The sequence below is a fragment of the Bos mutus genome, chromosome 7 (assembly GCF_027580195.1).
Source record: "Bos mutus isolate GX-2022 chromosome 7, NWIPB_WYAK_1.1, whole genome shotgun sequence".
Taxonomy (NCBI): domain Eukaryota; kingdom Metazoa; phylum Chordata; class Mammalia; order Artiodactyla; family Bovidae; genus Bos; species Bos mutus.
Genome location: NC_091623.1, coordinates 333,298 through 355,863, shown reverse-complemented (window position 1 = coordinate 355,863; position 22,566 = coordinate 333,298). Strand labels below are relative to the sequence as shown.

Below are 22,566 nucleotides of genomic sequence, written 5' to 3'. Positions count from 1 at the left end.
ACTATGAAAAACAACATGCAGGTTACTTAAACTAAAAATATGCTTACCATATGATCCACCAATCCACTCCTGGGCATATATCCAGAAAAGACAAAAATTCGAATTCGAAAAGATACAGGCACCCCAAGGTTCATAACAGCACTACTTATAATAGCAAGACATGAAAGGAATGTAAATGTTCATTAACAGATGAAAGGTGTGTGTGTGTGTGTACACATAATATTCCACAATGGAATATTACTCAACCATTAAAAGAACAAAACAATGCAATATGCAGCAACAAGGATGGATCAAATTATTATCATACTAAGTCAGACAAATTATATGATATCACTTATAAGTGAAATCTAAAAAATGATACAAATGAACTTATTTACAAAACAGAAATAGACTTACAGACACAGAAAGCAAACTTACGGTTATCAAAGAGGAAAGGTAGGAAGGGATAAATTAGGAGTTTGGGATTAACAGATACACACTACTACTAATATATATATAAAACTCAAAAATAACAAAGACCTACTGTATAGCACAGAGAACTATATTCAATATCTTAAAATAATCTATAATGGAAAAGTTTCTGAAAAAGAGTAGATATATATATATAACTGAATCACTTTGCTGTATATCTGAAACTAACACAACATTGTAAATCAACCACACTCCAATTAAAAGAATAAAAAACACCCAAAACCCCAAACAAACAAAAACAACAAACAAAAAACAGCACTAAGAATCTAGGCTGCAGAATTAAACTGTGAGACTATGAAAGCTCTAGGCTCAGGAAACATCTCCAATATCAAGCCCAGAGTAAGTCAATTTATAAAGATATAATTCCCCCTGTAAGAAAGCAAAACAAGCCATTAGTTTAGGGCGCAGCATCTTTATATTCTTTATGTTCCTCCATTCTCTTTCGGGTTGTCTCCTTAGTTACCAATTTTCCCGTGGTCTTCCACAGATTAACTAGGACTAGACTATGAACCAGAATCAAGACAAGACACTCATTTCACGAGTTTGGAAGCAGTTTTAATGGAGATGGAAATGTTTATCAACTCAACACAGGTACCCCAAAATACAAAGCAAAATATCATCTTCAGCTGCATAGCAAATATGATTTAAGAATTTAACATCATTATTTGATCACAAGCGTAAATATAAGTCACCATAAATAAATGTAAATTCATTGTACAAAAATCCCCGACAACTCTTAATACAAATATGGTACATTTGACAGTTTGTGAAACAGAATTTTTTTAAACCTTTTAAAACCTAAGATTTTATTTTTCTTGGTTCTTAGATACACAAAAAATCAAAAGAGGGGCAGTAACACCAGGAAGGAAAGAATATTAAACCCGTTCTGTATTTGTGAATCAATGCTGCTGGTGAGCCAGGGAAATGAAACATCTCTCCTAAAGGTGAAGACCTCAATTTACTGAGATAAAATCTCTTGAGGACAATGGGATTCTACCCAGAGGGTCAAAGTCAGGGCTATGATAGGATGGGAGGGGCAGGTTGTTGAAATATCAATCTCATCAAATGGGTGATCCAAATCTCAACAAAGCAATAGTCAAGGATTTAGAATGATCTCCAGGACTTAATAGAGAGTCAAGTAGCTGAGAAAGTGAGCAAGCTACTGTACCCAGACAGGCCTGAAGACTCAGAAGACTCTGGAGCTTAGAAGTTTTTGCAGGTTTTGAAGGTGAGTTTTACCATATAGTTCTCCCATGTGGTGTAACCCCTCACTTGCCTTTGGGACACACGTATGATCCTCAAGAAGGAAAAAATAAGAGAGAGAGAGAGAAATACTATTCCTATGAGAATAGGATCTGACAGCTTGTACCCTGACTCACTTTCCTTCCCTACAGTTATTTTCTTTCATGGCTCAGAGGGAGCTCAAAGCCCAAGGTTAGCAGTGCAGGGGTCCTCTGCAGCAGTGGTCCTCAGACTCTGATATGTAACAGAACAATCCAGCTTGTGGCAAGTGCAGATTTCTCAATTCTGCTCCCAGAGATGCAGGATTGGTGGGTTTGAGGTAGGCCCAGGAATCTGCATCAAACGTGCTAATCTCAGAAGTCCTGATGGAGATGGCCTTTGGATCACACTTGGCGAGCCCCACCTCTGTCCTCCTTGGTGAAGTGGATAACACAAACCTCCCACTATGGACACTTCTTTGCTCTTGCCTGGGGATGAAATGGGCCATCTGGATAATGGAAACAATTTCTATTCATCTGCCCTGAGTGAGGCAATCATTATTGGTTTATTTTCTCTCTTTTCCTTCCTGGGCCAGGGAAAAAATACCAAATTGTCTCATTTTATATGTTCTTATAAGCTCAGGCTCACAGATTCCCTTTGATGATAAGGTGCTCTGTAAGCACATTCATTTCCCAAAGGCTTCTGTCCTTCTGAACAGCTTCCCCATGCTCAGTAAGAGATTCTGCAAGGAATTTTGATTCATTCTGGGAAATGGAAGTAGGCTTGGTTGGATGGCATCGCTGACTCAATAGACATGAGTTTGAGCAAACTCTGGGAGATGATGAAGAACAGGGAAGCCCAGCGTGCTGCAGTCCATGGGGTCGCAAATAGTCGGACACGACTGAGCAACTGAACAACAATGTCCCTGTGAGATATGACCCATATCTCAAAATCTAAGTTAAGGAACATCAAAGAACAGAAGCCAAAGGTCAAATGTCTCCAGAATCTTTCAGCTTCTAGGACAATAAAAGTCCTGATTCATTAGAACAGGGTTCCTCTTTGGGTGTATTTTAGTATTAAAAGAGGCTTCCCAGGTGGTGCTAGTGGTTAAGAATCTGCCTGCCCATGAGGGAGATGCAAGAGACGTGGGTTTGATCCCTGGGTTGGTTGGTATTAAAAGCTCATTGACAAGTATTATTTACACTCCTTACCTCCTTGACCCCAAGGTGTTTCTGGATTCTGTTAAAATAACCCTTTAATATTTTCTTTCTTGTGAGGGTTTTTCTTGATGAGAGATTCTGTGCCAAGAAGTGGCCCCTAATTTGGTTGCTGGCTAATGCTGTGGGCAGTGCATGTCTGGCCAGTAGTACAGTGCTCACTCTCTGGGGGACTTGGTGCTAAGTATTTGTTCAACAAATAAAGGACCCTCTCACCATCAAGCCGATGCAGTGTTCTAACAGCTTTCTGTTTTGGACTATGGAATTCCTGGCTGTGTTCATAAATACTGCTTCTACACAGCAGGCCTGACCATCTTCCTACTCCATTTCCACTCACCCATTCCAGCTGTGAATGCATTTCTGAGTTCTCCCTAGGAGTGCCCTGAGAGGGGAGTCAGGATGTGGTTTTAAGAGTCCATGGAAGGCCAAAGGCAACATCTCAACACCATCTACCATGGTACTGATACCAGGAAGCTCGTCGCCCATTCACCATGGCTCTCAGTGCTTGGTCCAGGAGTACACTTGGTGGTTGAATCCCTGGCATCTGGAGCAGGACAAGATGACACCATGGGAAGTGGGGGGAGGGAGCCAAAGGAGGCGAAGATGCTAGGAAGTGGAAGCATGCCTGTCAAGCCAGGCTGACATCTTGGGGCATGGCCACACTCTTTTCTCCATCTCTAAGACTTCAGTCCTGGGGTTGCATGTGGGCACTGGGCAGGAGGTCACAATCGGGGAGGAGGTTCTGTGTAGCAACCATGGATGTGGGGACCATGAGATGGAGAAAGGGTGAAACTAGGGCTCTTAACATAGCTGAGGGGAAAAAGAGAAAAAAGCAAGTACTGCCCTGTTTCTGTTCTTCTTTTTTTTCATTTACACTATGGAAACACCACCATGGAGATGTCACGGGAGAGCATGCAGAGGCCCAGCCCTCGGGAGGTGCACATGTGTTTGGGGAGGTTCTTGTTTGCTTCCAGGTTCATCTCACGCATTGTCCAGTCGGACCCTGTTGCAGGCTGGCTGTGGCTTTCTCTCTCCTGCTTCTTCTCCTCCAGCTCGAGGGTTTGCAGGACCTTCTGCCTAGCAGGTGGTAGCCAGGGACTGGTGGATGGGTGGCTGGAAGCAGCGCACATGCTCCACGGTGGAACTGTCCGTCTCCACGGACTTCATGTACTTGTTCAGGATGGCAAAAACCTCATTGTTCAAGATCTGGTATTTCCTGATCCTGTCTGCCATCTTCTTCAGGGGCTGGAGAAGGACAAGGGCATGTAGGTTAGGAGTGGAAGGAGGGGATAGAGAGATCAAGAGCAACAGAAGAATATAGTTGAGGGTGGGTTCCAGAGTCCTGACGCTTCAATGGTAATGCCACTCTCTTGCTTAAAGGCCTCCTATGGGAGCCCAGAGCTTGACAATGAAATGTGAACTTAACCATAAAACTCTTTACATGAGTTTCAAAACTTACCACAAAGCTGCAGTAATCAAAATAGTGTGAAGACAGACATATGGACCAATGGATTAGACAGCTCAGAAATAAAGACTTTCATATACGGTCAAATGATTTTTGACAAGGGTGCCTGCAACATTTAATGGAGAAAGAATGGTCTTTTCCATAAATGATGCTGGGAAGACTGGCACACAGAAGAAAGAATTTGGATTCTTATTTTATACCATACACAAAACATAAGCTCAAAATGGATTAAAGACCTAAACATAAGAGCAAAAACTATACAACCTTTAGAAGAAAACATAGACAAAAAGCTTTATAACACTGAGCCTGGCAATGACTTCTTGGAATATGGCACCAACGCACAGGTAACAAATAATAAATTGGAATTCATCAAAACTAAAAAAGTATTTGCATCAAAGGACACTATCAGCAGAGTGAAAAGGTGATTCAAAGAATGAAAGAAAACATTTTCAAATCTTGTATCTGATTAGGGATTAATACCCAGAATACAGAAAGGACTTGTGCAATTAAATAACAGCAAAAAACCAAGCAAACAAAGAAAAAAAACAACCAGCCCAATTAAAAAGTGAGCAAAACACTTGGGTAGACATTTCTCCAAAGAAGGATAAACAAACAGCCAATAAGCACACAAAAAGATGGTAATATCACTAATCATGAAGGAAATGTGAATCCAAACCACAATGAGATACCACTTCATACACATTAAGGTGGCCAGTTCCAAAAATATACAGAAAATAACAAGTGCTGGGAGGATATAAAGAAACTAGAACTCTTATATATTGCTGGCGAGAAAGTAAAATGGTGTTGTGCCTGTGGAAAACATTATGGGGGTCCTCAAAAATTGACGATAGAATTACCACATGATCCAGCAATTCCAATTTTAGGTATATACCACAAAGCACTGAAAGCAGGGTCTGGAACAGTTATCTGTACACTCACGACACAGCAGCATTATTCACAACAGCCAAAATGTGAGAGCAACTCAAGTGTCCATCAACTGACCAATGGATAAAAAAAATGTCATGTACACATACAATGGAATACTATTCAGCCTTTAAAGGAAGATGATTCTGACACATGCTATTAATACAACATGGTACACCCTGAACACCTTATTCTGAGTCCAAGAATTCAACTTATATGAAATACCTAGAGCAGTCAAATTCATAGAGAAAGAAAGTGAAGAGTTACCAGAAGCTGGAGGGAGGCAGAATGGCGAGTTAGTGTTAACCAAGCACAGAGTTTCATTTGGGGAAGATAAAAAGTTCTGGAGATGGAGTGTAATAAATAATACATTGGAATCTATCAAAATTAAAAGTGCATTTGCATCAAAGGACACTATCAACAGAGTGAAAAGGCGACTCAAGGAATGAAAGAAAACACTTTCGAATCATGTATCTGATCAGGGACTAATACCCAGAACACAGAAAGAACTCCTGCAATTAAATAACAGCAAGAAAAAAAAAATGGGATGGTTGTACAAGGTGAGTGAATTTAATGCAGTAAACAGTTCAAAATGATTAAACTCTACTGAACTGAACACTTAAAAATAGTTAAAATAGAACAATTTTATGTTATGTATATTCTACTTCATGAAGATTGTCACCTTTATGAAGTGGCACCTGCCTTTTTTCCCCTCTTGGCTGGTCCTGGAGACCCACCAGGACCATCTTCCAGCCATCCATCCTCACGCCTCTGTGCCTTTACTCTAGCCAGTCCCTTTGTCTAGAACATCTCCCCGATTCTGCACCCCATTTTCTGCCTATTTGCAGTTGGTCATTCAGGACTTTGCCCAAGCATCACCTCTATGGGGAGCCTTCTGAGGCCTCTCCCCAGCCCCTCAGCCTGGTTTAGCTGGCCCTTCCTCATGCGCCCACGGCAGCCCCGCTCATCCCACCACAGTGCTCATCCCATCCCCATGCCTGCACAACAGTGTCTGTGCAGATGATGAAGGGGCATGAGCAGACTCTGACTGGCACAGGGAAGGTGTGTTTCAGCTCTGGAGGCTGGCCCTGCCCTGCGGGGTGACCTGATTCATCCCAGTGACTTACAAGCCAGTGACTCATGGCTTCCTATGAGAAGGTCGCCAGCTGCTGAGTGTCTCCGCACCTACCTGCGGTGTAGGGAGTTGGCCTCCACAAGGAGCTCACTCTCCTTGGCAGATGAAAGCCTGCTTGTCAGGCCTGGCCCCCTCTCCCAAGCCCCAGCCACGAGCTGCTTACCACATTCTTAATGATTTCATCTTTCCCGTCTTGCCTCTGAACTTTGAGCAGGTGGTAACAGAAGTCGAACAGGTCGAAGCGACGCTGCTGGCCCAGCAGGACGATGATGGAGCAGCCAGCCCAGTTCAAGCCATCTCCGAAACACTGCCTGGGAGCAGGAGAGGAAGCAGCTGGAGTGAGAGGTGGGGGGGAGTGGGGGGAGGAGCCCTCATCTTGGACCATCTCTGGGCCAATTCTCTTAATCTGTAAAATGGGTACAAGGGAAGTTACGAGTATGGATTCATTTGTTCCCAGGACTGAGGTTACAATATAAGCCCTTCTAACCACAGAGGTGTCAGTCTGTCACCCCACTGATGTAAGAAAAATCAGCTTTGAAGAAGACAAATTTGCAAGAAAAAAAAATCCAACCAGCCTTTGAGATTTATTCAACCAATCAGAATTCTGATGAGATGCTGTCTTGGTTCTGGACAAGAATCAGAGGAAACCTGTGAGGTGAAGGGCCGTTTTGAACCAGACCAACTGGCCAGTGTAGGCTGAGAGGGCAGGGATGGAGGGGCATGGTGGGGCCATGAGCAGATGCTGCTGGTGTTGGGGGCTGCCAGTCCTCTCGGGTCTGGTAAAACTAAGCCTGCACAACCTCAACTCTCAACAGCAATGCAGGCGATTTGGGAGGCTGTGGGGCATCTCTCGGCTGAATCTCTCGTCCTTCATCAGCAGCTGAATCTCACTGGAAATGTTCCCAGCTTCCTCACTGCTGTCGCTGAAAGTGCAGCCACTCTGGAAAACAGCCTTCCCATCCCACTCCTCCAGGGGGATCTCTGTGGCCCCCATGCACCTTTCAGAGTCAGGCCTGGTCTGCTCTCCTCACACTCTGCTCTGCTGTGTAGCTGGGCAAGCGACGGGAGAATGGGGCTCTGCTTCTGTTTTTTCTGAGGACAGGACTGGGCCCTTCTCAAAGGCTCCCCTCCCTGTTTTTCAGGAGCAGAGGCCTCATGAGCAAGGTGGTGCCCCACTGCTGTTGGTGGAGCCTTTCTCTGTTCTATGAGCCCTGGGGTTCTGTGTGGGAGATGGCAATGTGCAATGACGTCTTGATGCCGAGCCCTTGCCTGGGCTCCGTCCTGCCCCTTCTGTTGGCCCACCTTCCAGTCTCGGGAAGACAGAACCTTAGAGGTCTGAGGCCTTGATATGCACACTCCATCTCTGCCTCAAACAACCTGGAGCTTTTCCTGGGAGGTCTCCTTTTCCCCTCTAAGAGCTGCATCCTAAGCAATGTTCCAGCTCAGTTGTAGTCTGTGAATTAAATTCCAATAATCCTCTTGTCCAATACTTTGTCCACCTGATGCAAAGAACTGACTCATTGGAAAAGATCCTGATGCTGGGAAAGATTGAAGGCAGAAGGAGAAGGGGACGAGAGAGGATGAGATGGTTGGATGGCATCACTGACTCGATGGACATGAGTTTGAGCAGCCTCCGGGAGCTGGTGAAGGACAGGGAGGCCTGGGTGTTGCAGTCCGTGAGGTCACAGAGTCAGACTGAACTGAATCCTCTTGTCTCTCCTTGTGGGAATCTGTTGCCCTTCCTGTCCTTGCTGCCCAGTGGTCTCATTAAATCCACCTTATGTCTATACTCTCATCTCCTCTAGGCTCTGTGAATCCCACACACCAGGAACCGTCTCTGCTTTCGCTGGGCATGGGATTACATGCAGCACCTAGCACTCTGACCAACATAAAGCATGTCCTCAGTAAACTGCTGTTGGACCATCCCACCCCTGCCCTCCTTTCTGACTGAGCTCTGGCTGTATGATGGCTCTTAGGAGGACGAACAGGTTGGGGGGTGACCCCACCTTTCTGGGGCGACTTACTCAGCTGTGAATTCATTAGTCCCCACGGGAATGCAGTAGACGAACTGCATGGCACTCCAGAGCCGGTGGAATTCCACGCACTCGTCCACGTGCATGACGCCGTTGGTGGGTGGCGGGCCCCGCCAGACAGGGTCCTGCAAGTAGCTCCGGATGCGGGTCAGGATGACCTCGAACATGGACAGTCCACAGCATAGTCGCTCCTTGGTCAGCAGGTCACCCTCCCGAGCGATGGCGATTTGCTGGGAAGAGAAGAGTACACGAACCTTCCCGTCACATCTCAGACCCCATTTTCCACCCCTAACTCTGTTAACTCTGTTAACTCTGTTTCCATCCCAAACTCTGAAGCTGGCTGCATCTGTAATTTGTTCACCAGAACTGATGTCTTGCCCAGAGCAGGCAAGATAATTTATAAACCTTAGTTCAACTGCAGGGAAGTCTTCGGGTAAGTAAAATCTAGGAGCCATCGATAGAGGAACAGTTAAAAAATTTTTAAATCTACCTATGTGATACAGGTAGATCTACAAAGAGTCAGGTAAGGTGGTCTGTGGTGTTAGAGAAGACTCTTTCGAGTCCCTTGGACTGCAAGGAGATCAACTGTCAATCCTAAAGGAAATCAATCCTGAATACTCATTAGAAGGACTGATCCTGAAGCTGAACTCCAATACTTTGGCCACCTGATGAGAAAAACTGACTCCTTAGAAAAGACCCTGATTCTGGGAAAGATTAAAGCAGGAGGAGAAGGGGATGACAGAGGATGAGATGGTTGGATGGCATCACCAACTTGATGGACATGAGTTTGAGCAAGCTCTGGGAGTTGGTGATGGTCAGGGAAGCCTGGTGTGCTGCAGTCCATGGGGTCACAAAGAGATGGACACGATTGAGCGACTGAACTGAACTGAACAAAGAGTCAGACGTGACTGAGTGACTGAACAACAGCAACCTACCTAAATGCTAGGGAGCCTTTGAAAAGACTTAGATGATACAACTACTAATATTATTGTTACTACTGAACTATTACTACCACTAGTGAACACGCACTGTGTGTGTAATACACCAGGCCCTGTTCTATGCATTTGCTAAGTACTGACTTTGTTTACTCTTCACATAAACCCCATGCAGTAGATGTTATTATTATCCCCATTTTATTGAAGAAGAATCTGAGGTTCAGAGAGGCAGTGAGTGAGTGGAAAAGCTGGGATTTGAATCCCAGTAGTCTAGATATGCGAATTAAATTGTTAAGTGAATAGAGCAAGTTGCAGAAAAGGGCATACACTAGAATCCTATTAAAAGACATCAATAACACAATCCCACAGACAGACACACAGAACTCTGTGTGTGGGGGTTGTGTGAAAGTGTAAAACATTCTAGAAGGATTATTGTCAGTTGTGAGAACAGATGGGCTTGGAGAAGTAGGTGGGGTATTCACTTTTTACCACAAATACTCTGTACAGTTTAATGTGCTACAATGAGCATAAGCTACTCTTAAAAATTTACCACTGATTTTACAGAATAATTTCCTTCATTTAGAAGTCCTCTCACCACTGTCAACAATTTCTATTAAGAATTTAAACTGGCTTATCATCTGGCTTCTAGTTATTGCATCTCTAATAATCAGCAGGCTAGACTAGCACATCAAAACACATTACCATCTGTAGGAATAAAAAATATCTGGGAGTAGAGATCACAAAACCAAATGCAAAGATAATATATAGTAACATCTAAGGTCAACGTAAGATCTCCAGATCTAGGGACAAAGCTAAAGAGGGCTGGCTTCTGAGACTGAGAGGTCCCCAGGGCACTCTTGGGATCAGCTCCCCGGAGAGTTCAGAGTGGCTGGGGGGAGCCCGCCTGATTACTCCCGGTACAGCTCCCACCCTCTACCCCAGAGAAAGAGGACAGCCCCAATTAAACTAATCCATCAAGGGAAATAAGTCAGGAAACACCAATGCTGGAGCCCGTCAGGAATGTGGGTCAGGAGTACAGTTGTCATGACAACTACAAACTGAAAAGTCTCAGACAACACTGTGAATTGGGGAAGAAGGATTTGACAACCTGTGTTTCAAACAGGAGGGAGAGGGAACCCTGATTCACAAATACTCATCTTGGTTCCGGGGCAGAGAAAGAACACTCCAGAGCAGATAGCTGCCACAGTTCACCAGAAATACCTCTTTTAAAAAACCCTGCCCCCCGTGCTTGACTCTGTTCTCACCAGGCAACGCTCTGTGGTGGTGCCTAGACTCTGGCAGGGCTCCCTAATTTAGAAAGAGAGTGCCTGGTACAGTGAAGATGCTCTGTAAGGAAAGAACCCACACTTGTTCTTGAGTCATGGATATTCTCCTTCAGAAAACAACATAGAGAGCTCTGGTTTACCAGGTAAATCTCCTGTGCATTTAGTTAATCTGAATCAGTCCTCAGGGCCTGACAATTGTGGGAGGATCTAAAGAATTAGCAACAGGGCTTATATTGGGTTGGCCAAAATGTTCTTTTGGTTAATGACTATATTGTTCAATGGAGAAGGCAATGACACCCCACTCCAGTACTCTTGCCTGGAAAATCCCATGGATGGAGGAGCCTGGTAGGCTGCAGTCCATGGGGTCTCGAAGAGTCGGACACGACTGAGTGACTTTACTTTGACTTTTCACTTTCATGCATTGGAGAAGGAAATGGCAACCCACTCCAGTATTCTTGCCTAGAGAATCCCAGGGATGGGGGAGCCTGGTGGACTGCCGTCTATGGGGTCGCACAGAGTCGGACACGACTGAAGTGACTTAGCAGCAGTAGCAGCAGCATGTCATTCAATACAGTTCTTGGTGAAAATTAAAAATGTGTTTTATTTTTACTTAAAATCGAATTATTTTTTTGGTCAACCCAATAAATCTGCAGACAGGCTTTGAACTCTTGTGACCCCGAACTACAGCCAATCAAAGGGCCTTGACTGAAATGGTCAGGGGCTTTGTCCCTTTCCTGTAAAAGAGTTTACCTTTACGGGTCCTCCTATGATCTATAAAAGTAAAATCTGGAAAAAAACCTGTAAAAATGTTATTAAAAAAATTGAAAAAAAAAAAACCTCCCATAAATCCCATCACCCAGAGACAAGCTTTCTTAAGATACTTATGTATGATTTGTATGTATGTATATGATTATGTATAGGTATCTATTTTAACAAAATTTGTATCATACTATCTGCATTGTCTTTTTCTCAAGATATTAGTACTATAAAAAACCATTTCCTTCAATATGTTCAGTAACATGGTTTTTTAATGGCTAAATAAAATAGCCATTGATATACCTCATTTATTTAGTCCTACTCTTTAAAATTTTTTTTAATTTATTTATTTTTAATTGGAGGATAATTGCTTTGCAATACTGTATTGGTTTCTGCCACACATCAACATGAGTCAGCCATAGATATACATATGTCTCCTCCCTCTTGAGCTTCCTTCTAGTCCTACTCTTGTTGGTTATTTTAAATTGTTCACAAGTTTTCAACAATATAAACAGATCATAAGTAATTATTCTTATGTACATGCGTGCTCAGTTGCTCAGTTGTGTCCACCTCTTTGTGACCTCATGGACTGTAGCTCATCAAGCTCCTCTGTCCATGGATTTCTCCAGGCAAGGATCCTAGAGGGGTTGCCATTTCCTTCCCCAGGGGATCTTCCTGACCCAGGGATCAAATCTGTGTTTTTTGGGTCTTCTGCATTGGCAGGGGGATTCTTTACCACTGTGCCACCTGGGAAGCCCCGTTTTCCATACACACACACACACACACACATACACTTATATACATTTTTTGAGCTTATCTCTGATTATTTTCTTAGGCTAAAATCCTAGAACTATTCATAGAATACAAGTAGTCTTAAAAGGCTTTTGCTACCTAGTGACAAAGAAACGTACCTAGTCCCAAGAAAAGCTGAGCCGCTGCATCTATCTGTGCCAAGTCTGATACTTCATTATCATGAAGAAAAGGTCTTAGTAAACTTGGGAGATGAATAGCTGTACCCCGCTCTCTCACATTTCACTGATTACTGGTAAGGCAGAATGCTTTTTCTTACGCTTGTTTCTTACGTCTGCTGCTTCCTTTATATTTTTTATGTTTTGAGTTTTCTTTCATGACCTTGTTTCTTTTGATACGATTTTTCTTTCTGCTCTGAAAAAGTGCATTATAGATTATTATCACATATACCCCCAATTTGTGACTGTGTTTTTAATGTATACCATGTGTGTATGTGTGTGTTTAACATAAATTTAAGCCATTTCTTTTCAGTCCCACTCAGTGGGGAATTTTCTTCTCTCCCTCTGCCATTCTTTTCTGTTAATAAGGGTATAGAGAAAGCATTTGTGAAATCATGTGGAAATAGATTTCTGTATGGAGTACTTTGATTACATTTAGGATACTTTGGAGAAGATTAATATCCCATGCCCACTCTTTCTGTTTTTTGGGAGCTTTTTACTTATTTTTGTCATAATGATTGTGAAGGCAGCTCAGCTATTTACCCATTTTACAGATGGAAAAACAAAGATCAAAGATATTAAATTCTAGCACTAGATTATACAACAGTTCAGGGATAAAGCTGGGAAGAAGAGTCCTAACTCCCCGACAGAACATTCTTTTCATGATAGCACTAGGCAACACACCAGGTCACCTCAGTTTTTCCTAGAAACAAATACAAGCAAGTAGCACAGTCGAACCCTTCCACCATTAAATATGTACCAGAATTTCCCTATCACTGACCTAGAGGTTTTGTGAGTTCCCTGAACCCTAGCAAGCTTGGAAGTTAATATTTAAAATTTTTTTCTTTTGTCTACAGGAGGACTAAGTTTTGGACTATTCCTTAAGGGCTGGGAGACTTATACAACTGGCATTTCCTTTCTGGCAGAATGTCTAGGCTTTTGTTTGTTAAATATCAGCATTTGACAAATTGAGATTTCCACCAGTCCCAGGGAAATAGCGTTCACCAGAACAGGGAAGGAATTCACATACTTCTAAGTGGAAACACATGCCAAAGCCTGGGTGCGAGAGGCCAGATTCTTGTAGGATGACACCAACCCTGGAGCAGACACATTTATATGTCACTGGCTTGGGGGATTTCTCCCTAAAAGGCAATCTTTAGAGGATCTTCTGTGTTCAGCTCCAGAAAGCCAAAAAAGAAAATGTTCATATTTCACGGTATCTAAATTCTCTCGGTAGTGACTAAAGAACCCAAACGCCACTAAACGCTTAGTCACTGTTTTTGTAGGAGGTGGGTGGCCCACAGGGGGTCTGGCTCTGTCAGGCTCATCGGCTTGACACCTGGGCAGATGGGGCTCCGCCCTGGGCTCTAACACTTGCCGTGGTTTTTGAGAGAAGAGACTGCCTTTTGCTCTCTGAGGAGGACCAAAGCTTTCTGACTCATGAGCTTTTGTGATGGGAGAGAGGACCTTAGGGATGTAAGCCCAAGAGTGGATCTGAATCCTAAACCTTTGAAATAGTCAGTTTTGTTGAACAAAACAAGCCGTCATGGTATGTCTCACTACAGTGCCCTGTTTTCTCTTCTTCCTGAATACCCCTGCCCCCCACCCCTAAATGCCTGATTCAACTTGAGTCAACTTGAAAGGAGACAATATATGCTTCCTGTTACCTCCCTTTCTCCCGTCGTCTTTTTCCCGACTACCCACACGGTCTGTGAGTTCTCTGAAGGCAGGGGTCCTTTTTCACTCATCTCCATATATAGATACAGGCTTATAAAAATGAGTTTTAACTACAGAATTAACACCTGAGCTCATTCACCTTTGAAAGTATAAGAACATTACAGATAAACCTGTGTTTGATCTCCTATCCATCTCTGTCTCTTTCATCTCTCTTCACAAGTTGCCACCATTATGAACTGGACACTTTCATGTCCTAGGAAAAGTTTCACTTTATATGGTTTTTTGGTATGTGTTTAAAAAAATCCACATAGCATCAAACTCCATGACCTGTTGTGCAACTTCCTTTATTCACCTAACCGTGTGTTTATGATCTGTCCACACTGATGTATCTAGATCTGATTTTCCCTTTTCATTATGATTTGGCAGGTATTCATCATTTAAATGATTTTACCCCATTTTATTTAGTCAACATGCTACTGATTGATATTTAGGTTGCTTCCAGTTTTTGCTTTAACAAACAATGCTGTGGTAAACATCGTGTGTTCCTGTATTATTATTATTTTTCCTTCTTTAGCAAAGATAGGGCTTCCCTGGGTGGATCAGATGGCAAAGAATCCGCCTGCAATGTGGGAGACCTGGGTTCGATCTCTGGGTTGGGAAGATCCCTGGAGGAGGGTATGGCAACGCATTCCAGTATTCTTGCCTAGAGAATCCCCATGGACAGAGGAGCCTGGTGGGCTACAGTCCGTGGGGTTGCAAAGAGTCAGACACAACTGAGAGACTAAGCACAGCACAGCACCCAAAGGTGAACTGCTGGCTTGCAGGATGGATGGTTTTAATTCTGAGAGATAATAGTAGAATTCTTAATACTTAACAGGGAGTAACAGATACTTGTCTGACTTCCTTCTTTCTTGGCAGGACAGATGATAGAGGGTGTAGGCCTGAGAGTCAACAAATCTCATTCCAGACCTGCCCCTGCCACTACCAGGCTGTGTGCTGTGACTTTCTGTTTCTCTCTCTGGGCCTCAGTTTCCCCATCTGTAAGGAGGAGATTGGACCAAATGATCTCTATCTCTAAAGTTCCTTTCAGTTCTATGAGTCCATGATAGGAGGATCGTACCTGAGGGGTCCCCAACCGCTCTATCAGAGGGACCAGGTGAAGTGGGGCATACTTGGCTTCCAGACGTTTCATCCGGACCTCCAGACGCTCGCCCTCTGCAAAAGGAATGGTAGGCAGAAAATGAGATTCAGGGCACACTGGGGGAAACGGGAAAAGAAGAGCTCTCAGAGGACTTGGTGATGTACTTGCATTCCAGCACTTAGAAGGAGTGTGTAGAGCTGTTTTCCTTAGTTCTGGCAAGTGTGATCAGGACTCACTACAAGGAAATATGTTCTATTATCTTTGTCCAGTGGAATCATCTACCTCATGGGGTGGTGAGTTACTCATCACTTGAAGGATGTAGACTAACCTAGACAGCAACATACTAGGGATGTTCTAGAAGGCCAAGGAACAGGCCTGGAGCATCATTTACAATTCCAGCATTAACAGCTGCCCAAGGCTTTAACCTTATTCTTTTCTGACTGCAGATCTGAGTTTACTGAGATTAAGAGAGCATAAGATTCAAATTCAAATGGCTAGTTTTTAAAATTAATTTATTCTTTAATTAAAGGATAATTGCTTTAGGGAATTTTGTTGTTTTCTGCCAGACACCAACATGAACTAGCCATAGGTATACATATGTCCCCTCCCTCTTGAACCTCTCTCCCATCTCCCTCCCCACCCCACCCTTCTAGGTTGGTACAGAGCCCCTGTTTGAGTTTCCTGAGTCACACAGCAAATTCTCATTGGCAATCTATTTTACATATGATAATATAAGTATTTAGCTGCTTTCAGAGGTTTCTTACCTTTGATGTAGACTCTAGGCAAGATGTTTTGGAAGGGTGCAGCATGAAGCAAATCACAGACTTCCTCCTGAGACTGCAAAGAGAGAGAGAACTTTTATTTTAAACCAGGAAGAATTTTCATCACTAAAGGTTTGAACACTGGAGTCAGTTAGACCTGAGTTCAAACCCTGACTCCTCTACTTAACTAGCTGTGGCATCTTAAGCACATTGCTTAACCTCTCTGAGCCTATTTATCTGAAAAATGAGGATGAGAACAGTACCTATTTTAATGAGTAGGATTGAGAGAATGTATAGCCTCACATCACAGACCCTGGACATACTGAGTGTATAGTACATTTTCATTACAGTCTTACAAGGAAATTGGTGAAGAATTCAAAGTTTGGTGAAGAATTTGAATTTGGTGAAGAATTCAAAGCAGTGGGATCAGATAGGGATGATGGACCCAGATTATGTTCAACTCGTAGGTGGTGAGCTCAGGCTCATGGGCTCAAGGCAGTAGCCAATCCTACTGGGCAGGATGTCTCAGTGTGAAGGCCTGGGTCTGGTGGGTTTTCTCCATCTTGACTCCAGTGGGTGAAAGTAGAGGGACTAGGGCCCAGACAGACAGGTTCTCACGGGGATTCTTTATGCATAAAAGTAAGCTTAAAAGCAAACATATACTATGACGATTAGGGGCAGACGTAGGCTGCAGTCCATGGGGTTGCTAAGAGTCGGACACGACTGAGCGACTTCACTTTCACTTTTCACTTTCATGCATTGGAGAAGGAAATGGCAACCCACTCCAGTGTTCTTGCCTGGAGAATCCCAGGGACAGGGGAGCCTGGTGGGCTGCCATCTATGCGGTCGCACAGAGTCGGACACGACTGAAGCGACTTAGCAGCAGCAGCAGCAGGCCTGGAAAGCGAAGTGAAGTTGCTCAGTCGTGCCTGACTCTTTGCGACCCCATGGAGTGTAAGCCTGCCAGGTTCCTCTGTCCATGGGATTTTCCAGCAAGGATACAGGAGTGGGTTGCCATTTCCTTCTCCAGGGGCCTGGAAGATATGGTCTACTTACTGTCTGTCCCTATGGGCTTACTGTCTGTCCCAGGGCCAGTTCATGATTACTGGATTTCAGATCAGAGGGTATGGAGGGGACCTAGACAAGCCACCCTCCATGGGCCTTGGTTTCTTTTCTTTAAACTGTGGGGATTTGAATTAGGTAAAATCAGCCTTCATTCAACTCTGATACTCTTGGATTCTAAGCACCTGAGAAAATCAGAATTCTGAGTACCTTTGGCTTTCTTCACTAGGCATGGGTGGAACACGGCCATCCTGGAAATCTAGCAGTCCAACTAGCTGCTCGAGAAAGAAACTCCTAAACTCCCTTCAGTTTTTGAAGTGAGGGTAACAGATGGAGGACAATTGAACTTAGAGGGATCTGCCTGATGTAAGTGTAATTCTCAGTTTCTTAGCCAGAGGGGGAAATTTCCTTCCTTTCTTAATTAATCTGTTCCTTCCTAAACCAGTAAATTAAGCAACTTGGTCTTCCTTGCTATGTCTAAGCTTAGATCCTTTGATTCATTATATAATCTGAAAACCTGGCTATTGATTATTCAGGCTGATTCACTGGGGGCGGGGGCGGGGGGTGCGGGCTGGAAACAATAAAATTGCTAAACCTCTGGCCAGACCAGACCAGAAAAAAAAAAAAGAGAGGACACAAATTACCAGTATCAGAAATGAAACAGGGACAGCTTTTAGTTTCATGTATATCTCCCTGTAGTTCTTCTGCATTCAATGTTACTGATTTCTGTTATATCTTTATTATGCCCATCCTTCTGCTTGTTTTGGGTTTGTTTTTCTTTCTCCAGTTTCTTACAGTAGAAGCCTAGACTACTGATTGAACACCTTACTCTTTCTTAACATAACATTCAGGGTCTTCTTTGATACCTCTGATAATCAAGATCTCAGTCCTTCTGGAGGTAGCCCAATCCATTTTAAAACTCTAATGGTTAGAGTTTTAAACCAAAGCAACTTCCCAGTAGTTTCAATATCCTTGTTCTGCTCTTTAGAGTATTACTGAATGTGTTTTTCTAGCCTGTATCTTCAGTTCCCTTTCCATTTCTTTACTCCTTTCAGGGCCAAGCAGCTTATTTACCTCTCTTTTTACCTCTCTCTCCATTTTCTAGTCTTCACTTCCCTCCACAGCAAACAAAACTATCAAGGCCTGCTGTACCATGTCATGGCAAGGGCTCGGGTAGAGGTTACTGCTCTGTCACCAAGTGCAGTGGATGACTTTCAGTCCTCCTGGTGTGTTAGGCACTGTGACAATGAGTTCTGCTGGGGTCCACTATTTCAACTTCTCTTTTGTAGATTCTCTTACAGGTTTGACTTCTAACCATTCTTTACATGTTGGTTTTCTCCAAGGTCCCCCTTTTCTTCTTGCTTTATTCTATCCAGTTTGTCTCACCTATTCCCAAGTCTATAAGCACTGCCTTTGATCCGTCAACTCTATTTCCTGCCAGATGCCTCTTTGAAGCTCCAGATTTGGATATCTACCTCCTTGTTAGATATTTCCAAAGCTTCATATTTCTAAAGCTGACCTCCTCCCTTTATCTCAGGTTCCTTTGCTCCTAGAATGGCACAATAACCTCATCTGCCATGTCTAAGACCTGGGGCTCATTTTCTCGCTCTTCCTCACCTGCTATGACCAGTAAGTCCTTATATCTTGAATTCTCTCCACATTGACCACAGTACTATGAGCTCCTTAAAGGGAGGAATGTGAGTGTCTCTATTTCTACTTTTTATGTCCAGTGCCCAGTACATAACAGTCTTGCAATAATTATTAAATGAATGCATATTTGTTATATTATATCTCTTAGATGGATAAATGAATTTATTTACCCATGTGACTATTTTCCAAATATGAGAAACCTATTACATTCATTTATCCAACAAATATTTATTGAGTACCAGACATTGTTCTAGGCTTTGCAGATACGATGCTAAACAAGTTAGAGTAGATCTATGCACTCATGTAAATTCTACTGTAGTTGAGAAAGATAAAAACAAGAAAATAAACCAAAAAGTTTCAGATAGTGGTAAGACACAATAGGGTACTAGGCTAGAGTGACTGGGAGTGGGGAAGGGACTACTTCAGAGAGGAGGCTAGGGAAAATCTTTTTGAGGGGGAGTTATTGAAGTAAAGAATTAAAAAAGAGGGAGCAAGCCATTAGATATGAAGCGCAAAGGCCCTGGGGCAGAAAGTAAACTAGAGCATAGGGACACAAGTAATCAGCAGAGTCTGAGTTCCTAATGGTAGGGAAGAATCAGATCATGTGAGGTCTCACAGCATGGGGTTAAGCCTGGATTTTATTTCAGGTGCAGTGAGAGATAAAATACTCAAGTATTTTAAGCAGAGGGCTGGTATACATACCCCTCCTGCTAAGTTTTTTTTTTTCTTTTTCTCTGCTAAGTTATATCTTTCTTGCTTTATTTTCTTCCTATAAATGTCTGTGCTCCTTGAAGTGCCTTCTTACTAGAAAAGTTACCCCTTGCATGAACTGTCAATTTTCTGTTTTGTTAAAGTCAATAAAATTGACCTTAGGAGCCACCTTAGGGGATAGAGAAAGGGGAAGAAGGCTCTGGGACCTCTACAACAAGACCAATGCTGTTGCTTTAATTTCACATGATGAGCTTCCATTTCAGTTTCCTTAGGGAAGACAGGAGTGTTCCAGTAGCCCTTCTCTGTACCCTGCCTCAGGTTTGCAACCTGCAGGACCAGAGGTTGTTTGGGAGTGCTTCCTGTTAGCATGCTTCTTGTCTGTTCTCTACCTTGTAATGTCATTTGTTAATGAAGGTGAGGAAAGAGAAGGGTGTGGTTTCCTCACAGAGGTGGGAAAGCATTGTCTGGAAGTTTCCTAAGGATGAACTATTTGGTTATTTGCATGATGAGGTGGCTACATACTCTGCAAGGTGGAAGGTAGTTGTTTGGCATTCATGAGCCGAGGCCATCACAGTTGATAAAAATGTCCAGTTCAGAGCACACAGGGTCTGTGTCAGGGATCTGAACAGGCTTCACAGCAGGCACCTATGCTAATACTGACCAACTCTCGTCCAATCTCTATTCTGAAGGATCACATTTGGCTTTCCACTCTACTAGGAAACCATCTGGCCCCTGGCCTATGAAGGCCACCCAGAATGGGTTTCTTCTCAACTCCTCTCCCCACCAGCTCTTTATGCACCAGTGACAGCAGCTTTCTGTTATTTGAATTTACCATTTGCATAGTCATCACTGAATTTCTACCTTCTCTCTGGAATGCCCACTAACCTATCTCCCTGCCCTTTGCTTAGTAAACCCCCCCTCTTCTTTCAGATCTCAATTTAAGCATCGTTCCTTCCAGGGAGACTTCTTGGATCCCTCCAATACCTCTCTGCCCATGGGGTTCCTTTGTTATATGTCCTCAAAGAACCAAACTCTTTTCCTTTCTAGCATTTGAACTCAGTCTGTATTGTACATGTCTATATGTGACTATTTGATTAATATCTACCTCCTTCTACTGGAATGTAACATTCATGAAGGTAGGGACAATGATTATTTTTGACTATACTTTATTACCAGGAACAAGCACAGTGACTAGCAGATAGCAAATGCTTAATATATAAGTATGTAGAATAAAAGTTGAAAGTCTGTGGCACATAAGGGAATTTAGACTTAGGACAGAATCTCTCCTATTCTGGGTTTTCTTAACAGGTCTAGATGTTTTCCCTTATCACTATGGGAAGAATTTTTCCTTCAATGTTACTGATTACTCCGTGTGAACACTTCTAAAAAATGCTCCACAGGGCAGGATTTTCAGGAGTTTATTTTCTATTCCTCTTTCTCTTCCTCCCTGTTTTTTCCTACTTGTATGTATTTACTAAATTATTACTATGCATATATTACTTCAAAAAATTAAACTGGAAGAAACTCTGAAAGTACTTTTGAATTTTACAACAAGGAGCTTTTGGGGTCTAGATGCTAGAATCAGACATAAGGAAATAAAATCTTAGCATGGCACTTGGTCCAGCACAGAACAATACTTGCATCGGATTAATAATGTAAAAAGTATTTGCTTTTGTTTTTTTCTCCTTTTGTTAGGCTATGGTTAAAGAAAAAAATCACAGATGAAGAGCAAAATACAAATGTTACAGAAAATACAGCTGTGACAACATAAAAGTAAAAGGGCAGCCGACAGGAAGTAGGAGAGAAGTCTAGAAGTGGAAGTGAGGTCTGTTGATTTCCTCATCTTTCAGGGAAAGAGTCAAGATACTAAATAATGTTACTGAAAGAAGTGTAAGTATACTATTTCTGATTACAAGATAGGACAATATAAATTAAAAAATGTGACATAATCAAATATTGAGAGGAAGAGAGGGAACAGATGTAAATGACCTAAATTTTCATCTTTACCATTAGGGAGTCAATAAGCATTGTTTAAAGTTGCTCATGAAGAAATAGAGGTTAACCTCATATTACCAAGCGTTATGGAGATAACTAGAAGAACTAGAAACAGAAATGATTAAAGCAGGCTGCCTTGGGGATGGGGATGCAGGTGGAGGGAGGTGCAGTGGAGACAATAAAGCTTTTCATTATAAGCTCATTTATACTATTTGTCATGTGCAATTAAGAACAGTTTAAAGGAAGCAAAATGAAGAGGTTGGATTAAATGGTCTATAAGGGTCCTTTCCAAGGCTTGGCACCTTGGTGCTTTGTACCCATTTTCTGCTTTACCCCTCCAAGCATCCTGTGATGCAGGTCTAATAATCCCTATCCTATGCACAAAGATGCTGAGACTTTTGGGAGATGGAGTGTCCCAACCAGGTCCGCACAGTGATAAGGAAGCAGCAGGGCTGATACTGGGACCCAGGGCCACCTCACTTCCATACCCACTGCTTTTCCATAGCCACTCGTGCAGCCAAAGCCTTGGGAAGACTGAAATACTGCCCCCTGCATTATATGTACACTTTATGAAAACCATATTCAATTATTCAAAATAGAGACAGAAGGAAATTACTATAAAATCTCACTCTTGAGAAGCTTTTTAGCCGCACTCATATCTGATAGTAAAGAATCCACCAACCGTGCAAGGAACCTAGGTTCGCTCCCTGGGTTGGGAAGATCCCCTGGAGAAGGGAATGGCAACCCACTCCAAAATTCTTGCCTGGAGAATCCCATGGAGAGAGGAGCCTGGTGAAGTACAGTCCATGGGGTCGCAGAGTTGGACACAACTGAGCAACTAACATGTTCATATCTGATAAGATCACATCATTCTTTGCTTTATTTACTGGGATTTTGGTCCTACCAACTAACATTCTTTCAACTAAAAAAAAGAAAAACTTTGACATATATATGCAGTTTGAAGAGGAATGGAAAGTCTCATGTCATCCTCTAGCTGAAAAAATAGGCGATAACTGACAGTTGTTTCCTAAAATCCAGAGGTTACTTCTATCCTGAATTTGTGTAAATGATTTCTTTGCAGGCAAATAATTTTTAAAGTTCTGCTGGTGTGATTCCAAGGTAAATAACTGGGCTGCTCATGTGCTCAACCTATCCCTA

The 22,566-nt window shown here is 42.8% G+C and overlaps 1 protein-coding gene across 1 annotated transcript in view; it reads right to left on the bottom strand.

Moving 5' to 3' along the window:
* Nucleotides 1–1,012: 1,012 nt before the first annotated feature.
* CYFIP2 (cytoplasmic FMR1 interacting protein 2) overlaps nt 1,013–22,566 on the bottom strand; it is a 134,310-nt gene continuing 112,756 nt past the window's right edge. The window contains exons 27-31 of the mRNA XM_005908330.3: nt 15,994–16,066; nt 15,209–15,303; nt 8,458–8,696; nt 6,597–6,744; nt 1,013–4,154 (exon numbers count right to left, since the gene is read on the bottom strand). Of these exons, the coding sequence (XP_005908392.2) occupies nt 3,987–4,154; nt 6,597–6,744; nt 8,458–8,696; nt 15,209–15,303; nt 15,994–16,066 (723 nt within the window). The 3' untranslated portion in view covers nt 1,013–3,986. The remainder of the gene's footprint in view (nt 4,155–6,596; nt 6,745–8,457; nt 8,697–15,208; nt 15,304–15,993; nt 16,067–22,566) is intronic.